The following is a 10,000-nucleotide window of genomic DNA, read 5'->3' on the forward strand; positions in this document are numbered from 1 at the left end:
GCACAGCTTCCAGATTTGCATTGCAGCGGTGTGCACTTACAAGAGATTAGTGTCTACCAGGCAGGAACTGGCTCCAGGGGACGGGTAGAAGTGTTTGTGTGTGTGTGTGTGTGCGCGTGCATGTGTGTGTGCGCGTGCGTGCGTGCGTGTGAGTGTGAGTGTGAGTGTGTGCATGTGTGTGTGTGTGTACACGAACGCATACTTGTATGCACATGTTCCTGTGGATGTCTGTGCAGCCTGTAGTACACTGCATATTCCTGCCCTAAACATCTTGTCGTTTTCTCTTCCCCCTTCTCTGCTCGTCTCCCCCGTCCTTTACACAGAGTCGTTCGTGGCAGACTTCGACGGCAGGAGCTCTCTGCTGTACCGGTTCAACCAGAAGTCCATGAGCACGGCCAAAGACGTCATCTCCCTGCGCTTCAAGAGCCGGCAGGCGGAGGGGGTCCTCCTGCACGGAGAGGGCCAGCGTGGGGACTACATCACCCTGGAACTGCACCGGGGCAAACTGGCCCTCCACCTCAACCTGGGTGAGAGAGGAGGGGGGGAGAGAGAGCGTGGCTATATCCAGGGATAAACAGAAGAGAGAGTGGGTGAGGTGATATCTCAGTGTGGGTACGTTGGAGTGGGTTGTTCATCAGGGGTGCTGTGTCATGGGTATGTCACCCTGAAATTGCAAAGGGACAAGCTGGCCTTCCACTTCAACATGGGTGAGAGAGAAGGGATGTACTGTATATGGGGGAGTAATCTCTATTTTGGTGAACTGGAGCGCATGGGTCCTGGGAGTGTGGAGAATTCAGGGTTCAGCAGGCAGACCGGATGCTACTGTACAGGGAGGGCCAGATGGGAGATTACATCATGCTGGCCCTACACAGGGGCCAACTGTCTCTGTATCTCCACCTGGGAGAGAGAGAAGAACCCCCGCTTGGGCTAATCAATTCAGTACATGGGATATTTCAGTTCAGATTGGGTTACAGTGTATCATTGCAACAATTTCTGACTACGTTTGACCAGACTGCATTTTTTGAGTCAAAATGTGACGTGCGCCTCAAAGGTGCCCCCTTGTGGCAGTGTTACTTCACTGACAGTTAGGGTTAGGGAATGGTCTAGGTTTAGGCCACATAGTCAAGACATAGTCATGTGATGTGGCAGGTATGCCCTCGCTGTTAAAAAAAGTGCAGTCTGGTCAAAGGTAGTCAGAAATTGACGAGTTGGGATGAGACGGTTGGATTGGGAGCTTGGCAGGTGCAGGAGTGGGTACTGCAATGTGGAGGGCCAGAGGGGAGACTGCATCACCGTGGAACTACACAGGGGGAAATTGGCCCTTCACCTCAACCTGGTGGGCTGGGGAGGGGAGAGAGAGGAGAGATGGGGCTGTCAGCTCTGCATGGGGGAATTGAGAGTGGGGGAGTGTGGAGTAGGGTTGTCATCTCAGTCTGGGAGTGATGGGAGCACCAGGGGCCACGGAAGTTCAGATTAGCTGAGGAGTGGGGTCCTTATTCATGGAGAGGACTGTAAACTGCACCTTTAGAGTTAGGGGTCACTTAAGTGTAGCAAGTTATTGGTAAGTGTACTGTAAGAGCGGAGATCAGGTAATGCTGCACAGACCGGATAGATGGGAGAGAGAGGAGATATGGGTCCTCTGGGTGTGTAGGTGTTCAGCTGTATAGAATAGCGAGAGGGTAGGGTAGGGTCACCTAGAACTTGGGCAGCCTGCAGAGACAGAGCATGGCAAGTGCTGGAGTATGCTCGCCGCTGTTTACGTGTGCTTATGCACATTTTGTGCACGAATGCATTGCCATGTGGATTTTACAGAGAGCTGGTGGCACCTCTGTTCGGGGAGATCGGTGACAGCACCGTCTGACTGACCCAGGCAGTTGAAAGGGAGGGTGGTGGCGGTGGCGGGTTACTATCTGCCCTGGAAGAGACTGGGGAGTGGAGGAGGGACACTGCTGTCTGGTGACACTACAGTCTCGTTGAGTGGTGAGTGGAGACAGGAGAGGAGACATGGTCTTGTGACATGGTCTTGTTCAGCAAGGGAATGGGGAGAGAGGTGGTTGGAATAGAAACAGACGTGGTGACACCTTCCGGTACGCTGGAGAGTGAAAACAGAGTGCGACACCTCCGTTTGGATGCACCAGGGTGGTCGTGTGCAAGGAAGCCGACAAGGGGGGACAAAGGGGTCGATTGTCCCGGGCTCAGGGAGAAGGGGGGCCCAGAATTGGGTCCTCATTACATTGCATATATTGGGTGAGGGGGCCCTTTCAGATGACTTTGTCCTGGGCCCAGCCAAAGCTGTCAGGAACCCTTGGAGTGAGGGTGAGGGAAGTGTGGGTGACAAAGCGGAGAGCCACTCGTCGCAAACCTGCTCTAAAGACGTGTTGATAAGAGTAGACAATGCAGAGGTCGGGAGTTCAGGTCTAGGTCAGCACACTGGTGTGTTTTCATTTTTCTACCGCTACGTTTGACACCAGTGTGTGTAAAAAAAAGGATTGGCTGGAAAATCTACAGCATGTCATGCCTATTCTGCACAGCAGGATATATCTGTGAATGTTAAGCAGATCTTGTGCTGAAAATTGATTTTTATATGACTCAATTTGCTGTAAATGTACATAATTCAATGAAGACTCATAATACTCATGAGACTCATTCTACTTATAAAATACTGTAGCATAACATTAAAATCCATTACAATGAAATGGATTATAAAATTCTGATATTTACATCACTAGACGTGTTATTCAGGTTTCAGAAAAATGAAGTATATCCAAAGCTACAAGCTTTTCCTTTAATTTATTTTAAAATATTTTTTGTGTTATGTTTAAAAAAAAATCCATGTCTGTTCATCATGTATCTCAGCAACTATTCATCTGTTCGCTTTCACGCCCAGTGGGTGTTAAAATGAGAACCCCTATGGGTGCAATATGGACTTAAGTTTCTCTTTTTTGCGAAAAAGCCTAAAGAAAGGCATTGTGGAAACGAAATTAATCAGTTTGCTGCACTTTCCCTCTGCACAAAGACAGAACCGTTTCTGGGTATAATACAATCCTTCTGCACACAATGAAAGCACTGAGAAGGTCTTTACCTGAGCTACGCTAGGCAGCCCTGAAGGCTAATATAGCACAGCTGTAGGCACACACCTCATGGGAACACAGCATTATGTAAAGGGCCGAGGGCCCTTCTCTGTTGCTTTGAACTATTGAAATATTCAACACTGTTCAATTTTGTGTGTTTTCTAACCTCAAGGATGTGTGAACAGTAATCCCCTTGGCGTAACATCACCATCGGCATTGTAAAGAACAATTTTAAATGCGGAGATGTTTAGCTTTTAATGATTTATGGTAGTTATTTAGCGCATCCTAAGAGTAGTGGGTAGCATATGCAATACAGTCATACCCATGTCAAGTTGTCAAATATGAAACACAATATTGATGTTTAAGCCATATAGTAATGTGCCAGTTGGCCAATTTTTCAGGGCGTCTTTTGTTTAGGTCCAATATTTTTTGACACCTTTCTGGTGTGTCTTAGTAGAAAGGGTAATTGTCTACCTCATTTCCCTGCCAAGGCAAATTAATAACCACATTAGCTGACAATGCAAAGCAAGCAAGGTCAACTGTCCTCCAGTATGTCGCATAGTCAAACAGGAAACTGGTTTTCGACCGAATGATCAACGTCCGAACCGACAAAGTGCCTACACATGTGTAATAGTCGCTACATGCGACTAAAACATGCATTTCAGGAAGCCTTCCATGACCTACTCCGTTAACTGTACTTGCACTGTTGTTGTGCACTACTACTGGTGTGCACGGCATAAATAAACCACCGTGTGTACAGTATGTGTGTATGTGTGTAATATTTCATAGCTGGCCTGCAGACACTAACCTTCGTGAAATGAATCCCATTCCCTCGGTGGCCTCCCCACAAATTGCTCTTCGCTCGGGCACTCTCTAACCTTCACCCTAAAAATATTTGGTTAAACTTCCATTATCTCTTTTGCTGTAGGCTGGTATGAACATAATTATGATGGTGGAAAATCACATATGTATACAGTACTGTATGTACTGTACCAACCACACAATGCTGTAAGCTAAGCTACGCACTGTGATTATTCTTGGACTTGACATCTCTTTTGGCTGATATGAATATAATTACTGTATTGTCGTGGTGGAAAATCCAGAATTACACACATGCACATGCCGTATGTGCCACGTCGGATAGATCCATACAGAATAGAGCCATAATTTACCATATTTATTAGTCAAGAGTTTATTTTTCAACTTGACCTCATTTTGCATCTATGATCTTTGACCTTTATTGTCCAACCGCAAACCACACACTGTACACACCCATGGTACAGTATTTGCGAAAATGTTGTTTCCAATACAATACCAGTGCAGTACTATGTGACCTCATTCTGCATCTCTGACCTTTAATCTTGCATATCCAAGGTCCACACACTGTACATACCAACTGTATTTGTGAAAATGTTGCTTCCAGTACAACAGTACATGTATATTCCTCAATATAAACAGTTTATTCTTCAACATGGACTCATTTTGCATCTCTGACCTTCTGACCCCTTGCTTGAACTCTGACCCCTGCAGATGACACCAGGGTGAGGAGCGGCGGGGCGCGGGAGGCAGTGACGCTGGGCAGTCTCCTTGACGACCAGCACTGGCACTCGGTGCTCATCGAGCGCTTCAACAGGCAGGTGAACTTCACGCTGGACCGCCACACGCAGCACTTCCGCACCCGCGGAGACGGCGACACGCTGGAGGTGGATTACGAGGTAGGTTTCATCACCAACTGAAATAAAATATTACATTACATTACATCGCGTTACACTTGGTGCTTTTATCCAAAGCAACTTACAGTCATTTACAGGGTATTGGTTACAGTCCGTGGAGCAATGTGGGGTTAGGTGCCTTGTTCAAGGGCACTTCAGTCATAGATGGAGGTGTAGGGAGAGGTAATGGTGGGATTCAAATCTGCAAGCCTCTGTTTGCACTAAGAGTATCAGTAAAGCCCTCAGTTTCCTAACTCTTACTATTGTAGTTGGCTTTCTTAAATGTGATTGTATATTCCAGGGTTTCCCAAACTCGGGTGCGTCCATAAGGCAAGCTAAATAGAGCCTTGGTGGATATATGAGTTTTTATACAGCATTATTATATGGTTGTGACGTCATCGGTCGAATGCTCCATTCATTTCAACGGGGCTCCCCAACGTTCGCACGTCTGTTATTTTTCGATAACGGACGGGTTGGTCTATAACAGACCGCTGTCAATGGCAACAAGACTTTTCACTGCTAAAGCGACTTTTCAACAAGACTCTAATCAGCTGCTGTGATAGACAACACCTGTTGTCCTGGCTACCTAGCCTAGCGGTGTTCCACAACGGCACTGTTTTGTTTTGCGCAGCAAAATCTTTTGTCATTAAAAACTATAGTAGACTTCACATTAAATAGGCCTAAAGAAATGTCCCCGCCATGTGTGAATCATTTAAGTATATCCATATAATAAGCGGGTTAACTTTCGGCGAGTCGGTCGCTTTGTGGAATAGCAGCACTTCAGAGAGAACAAGACCCCTCCGCTCCGCGTCGGGGTCTAAAGATTCTCTCTGTCGTGCTGCTATTCCACGGTAGCGACCTTCTCGCCGAACGTTAACCCTTACTTAATGAACATGAAGTAGTTTTTAATTGTATGGTGAATTGTATGCTGGAAGGGTCCATCTGAAGTGTAGTTTAACTCCTAGACAATTGGAAAATAGGATTCCCCATTACAACTGTGCATAATGTGCAGTTAATCATAGTTGCGTGGCCATCAGTAGCACACCAAAATATTTGCTTAGGGGGTGCGCGGACCACATCGAAAAGTAAAAGAGGGTGTGCAGGAGGGGAAGTTTGGGAACCACTGGATACTCTCAGTACAATAAGACTGTGGTTTTTGATTTTGCTTTTCAAGCTGAGCTTCGGAGGAATTCCGCTTCCTGGAAAACCAGGAACATTCCTTAGAAGGAACTTCCATGGCTGTATGGAGAACCTGTACTACAATGGAGTGAACATCATTGATCTGGCCAAGAGACGCAAGCCACAGATATACAGTGTGGTAAGGTCTCTCAATCTTCACTTTGTGTGTGTGTGTGTGTGTGTGTGCATGTGTGCGTGCGTGCGTGCGTGCGTGCGTGAGTGTGTGTGTGTCTGTGTGTGTATGTGTGTGTGTGTGTCTGCGTTTGTGCACGTGCGTGCCTGCATGCATGCTTGCTTGCGTGCCTGCGTGTGTGCGTGTGTTTCCGGAGGGTGTGGGGTGTTGTATGTTTGTGCTTATATGTGCATAAAGTACAGTTTGTGTGTGTTTCTGTAGGTGGATGGATGGGTGGATGTGTGTTAGTGTGTTAGTAAGAGTGGATTGTTTTGACATCTACACACTTGTCTGTTGCATTTGCTTCTTCACCCACATGCTTGTCAAGGCCAATATACTAGAGCCGGGCATTGTCCCTATGCCTGCCAGAGAGAGAGAGAGAGAGAGAGAGAGAGAGAGAGAGAGAGAGAGAGAGAGACAGACAGACAGACAGACAGACAGACAGACAGACAGACAGACAGTACCACTGCCGGCTTTCTGGTTGACCTACAGCCCGACACAGCACGACTCAGCCGTGTGCCATGCCCAATCGAAAAGCAAGGAGTGGTGGCTGAGTCGTGCCGTGTCGAGCTGTCTGTCAGCCTATCAGAAAACCGGTAGTGGAAAAGAGCCTAGAGACAGACAGAATAAATAAATACAATAAAATAAAATAATATAAAAACAAATCCTAGCACAGTACAGATTTTCCATATCCCGTGTTGCTGTGAATATTCTCACTCTGTGTTTTTTAATGAGGAATGCTGGCCGCCCTCCTCTCACCCCCTCGTCAAGGTCAGGGTGGAGATATATTACGGTGGCTAGACCTCCCCGAGATGTCAATGGCGCGCGTAACGCCAAATGAAGCCTCTTCATTGACGCGAGGCCCCGCACACACATCGGAGTTCAATGCAACTGGCAGCCCGGAGCAGCAGAGGCTCAATTGGAGAGCGGGGGATGGAGAGAGAGATGGAGAGAGAGAGAGAGAGAGAGAGAGAGAGAGAGAGAGAGAGAGAGAGAGAGATGGAAAAAGAGAAAGAGAAATGGAGAGAGAAATGGAGAGAGTGTGATATAGAGAGAAGGAGGCTCACTTGAAAGAGAGAGAGACAGGTTGAGAGAGAGAGAGAGACTCAATTGTAATAAACCTTGCTGGTAAAGAGAGAGAGAGAGAGAGAGAGAGAGAGAGAGAGAGAGAGAGAGAGAGAGAGAGAGAGAGAGAGAGAGAGAGAGAGAGAGAGAGAGGGAGGGAGGAGAGAAAGAGGTTCAATTGTAATGAACCACGCTAGTACTCGGCTCGACACTGGGGGTGACCTAATGCCAACACAGCTCCAGCTTTGCAGCCAATACTATAATAGCATCCTGGCTGGCTGTGTGTGTGTGTGTGTGTGTGTGTGTGTGTGTGTGTGTGTGTGTGTGTGTGTGTGTGTGTGTGTGTGTGTGTGTGTGTGTGTGTGTGCGTGCGTGCGTGCGTGCGTGCGTGCGTGCGTGCGTGCGTGCGTCCGTGGTTGCTTTCGGCGCCTGGAGTGGAATGTTAAACTGATAAATTGGCTCGCACCAAAGGTGGTCCCAAGGAGATCAACAGTGTTTTATTTTCTTTTTTTTCATCTACCCGGCCCCCCATCCCTCGTTCTCTTTTTGCATGGTCTCTCTCTCTCATTCTCTTTCATCCTCTTTCTCTCTGTCTCTCTTTCTTTTTTTCTCTCTGTCTGTTTTCTTAAAGCGCTGTGAGTCACAATTACTCTTAATGGTGTTGACTGTCATTGAGAAGGATTTCTCGCATATAAAAGGGTAGGCTAATCTATAGCCTTCCAGGAAAGAAGGAAAGAAGGGAGAGAGAGAGAGAGAGAGATTCAGGGAGAGAGAGACAGAGAGAGAGAGAGAGAGAGAGAGAGAGAGAGAGAAAGAAGAGAAAGAGAACGAGAATGTGAACGAGAGAAAGAGAGAGAGAGAGAGAGAGAGAGAGGAAGAGAGGGGGTGAGGGAGCACAAATTATTCACAGATCCTCCTAGCGTAATTACGAAACTGATGTAGGACTCTCACCCTCGCTGAGCTTAGTTATCCCAGATCAAGGTTCAGCGGACAAATTTAGTGCTGCCGTTGGTCGGTGTCCTGGGCATTAGCTGTTATAAATGGCTCCCATAGTTGAAGCACCGTCCCTATGCCCTCATCCAGGCCCGCTGACGGGGGGACGACAAAGGGGTACGCTGTCCCGGGCCCAGGGAGATAGGAGGCCCAGAATTGGGTCCCCATTACATTGTATGTATTGTTTAGTGGGCCCTTCGAGATGACTTTGTCCTGGGCCCTGCAAAAGCTGTCAACGGCCCTGCCCTCATCACACAGCCACACCACATCCGCTGAAAGATGGTCGGTCTGACCGGATGGACAGTGTTATTCATTATTCAAGCTTAAGAGTTTATAAATGCACTCGGACGTACTCACTATTGAACCAGATTTTTTGTTTTTTTATCAGCACATTGAAAATGAATACTTGGGAATGAAAGAGAGCAAGGGTATCATTTCTGTAGTGGAATGACATATCACCTCAAGGGAAGTCATACAAGGTACAGTATATAAGTTATAAAGGGAATATCTTTGTCCTGGCAAGGTTAGAGAGGTAAGATGTGTGTGTACGTGTGTGTGTGTGTGTGCCTTATTCTCATATAAGAGTTATTAGGCTCTTCTCCACATACAACCTGGCTGTCCTGTGCCGTGTCAAGTCGAGCTGAGCGGTGCTGTTAAATCAGCCTGGTTTGGGTTTTTATTACAAACCATGTTACCCGGAGTATGGTTGGAGTTACGTTTTTGGCATTGTCATGCAGCATTACTTTATGCATGCTATTGACTTAACGTAAGGCCGACAGATATCTGATCAATCGAAGTACGCTATGAATAGTTTCAGCGACATTATATTTGGATACTACAGTGTTGACTTCTGCGATTTTAATATCAAAGTAATATATTGTCAAACCTAAGATCATTCCAAGGGAGTTGATCTGATGGGAGCCATGATTGGTTGTGATTACCAGTGAGGGCTAGCCGACGCATGGCATTCTGTGTTGCAGGCAGAGACATACCCGCTCAGCTCGGTTCAGCCAGCCAAAGAAAACAGGGCTGGTTTTTGAGCTGTGCCATACTAGACTAGTCGAAATGGAATAAATGGTGACCTTGTCGTCCCGTGTTCAGCTGTACCGGGTAGAAAGTGGGCAGTGGAAAAGTGCCTATACATTGTCATGGCGTTAGGGACTAAGTGGGAAAGCTCGTCACATTTCATTATTCTGTACGTATCAGCCGGGGGAGGGAAAGACCCGGAACACGCCACAACTTTTCATTATTTGAGCTCGCCTTCGTACACAGTAAAAAGGGGAAAAAAAGCAGTGTTAATTTAACACTTCGAGAGTTGATTTAACACCTTCTGCAGTAGATTGTATTTGGTCCCAGAGTACTCTCACTCTTTACTGCAATTGCTACTGGAAGCAGCAGAAGCAGCTCCCATTTGTCTGTTTGAGTTTATCTTTGTTTGTCTACCTTGTGTGTAGGCAGGCAGGCAGCGATAATAACATAGCGCTAGGAGCTCAGTCTGGCTAACATTCGTGAGTGTGTACAGTCACACACGCAAACAGCAATGGAGGCAATAAAGTCAGCTAATACCACTTCATACAGGCCCAGGGAAAGAACATGGGCTGAGCGTAGGTGGTAAATTCCTCAGGTTGTATCGCCTGTCAATCAGCACCAAGGAAAGTGCACTCACTTGCTTTGTGTCTGGGAAACAGGCAGGGCCGGATTAACGCACAGGCTAGATTTGGCTTCAGCCTAGGGGCCCCCACCTGCCAGGGGCCCCCTGATTTGCTAAAAATTGAAAAATTGCAGAATGATGATAGGATGCAGTATTG

At 47.0% G+C, this 10,000-nt stretch overlaps 1 protein-coding gene across 1 annotated transcript in view; it reads left to right on the plus strand.

Moving 5' to 3' along the window:
- Positions 1-10,000, plus strand: part of cntnap5a (contactin associated protein family member 5a) — a 232,558-nt gene that overhangs the window by 158,645 nt on the left and 63,913 nt on the right. Inside the window, exons 6-8 of the mRNA XM_063212967.1 lie at positions 324-527; positions 4,602-4,786; positions 5,958-6,101. Coding sequence (XP_063069037.1) covers positions 324-527; positions 4,602-4,786; positions 5,958-6,101 — 533 coding nt within the window. The remainder of the gene's footprint in view (positions 1-323; positions 528-4,601; positions 4,787-5,957; positions 6,102-10,000) is intronic.

Source organism: Engraulis encrasicolus, chromosome 13, assembly GCF_034702125.1.
Source record: "Engraulis encrasicolus isolate BLACKSEA-1 chromosome 13, IST_EnEncr_1.0, whole genome shotgun sequence".
Lineage (NCBI taxonomy): Eukaryota > Metazoa > Chordata > Actinopteri > Clupeiformes > Engraulidae > Engraulis > Engraulis encrasicolus.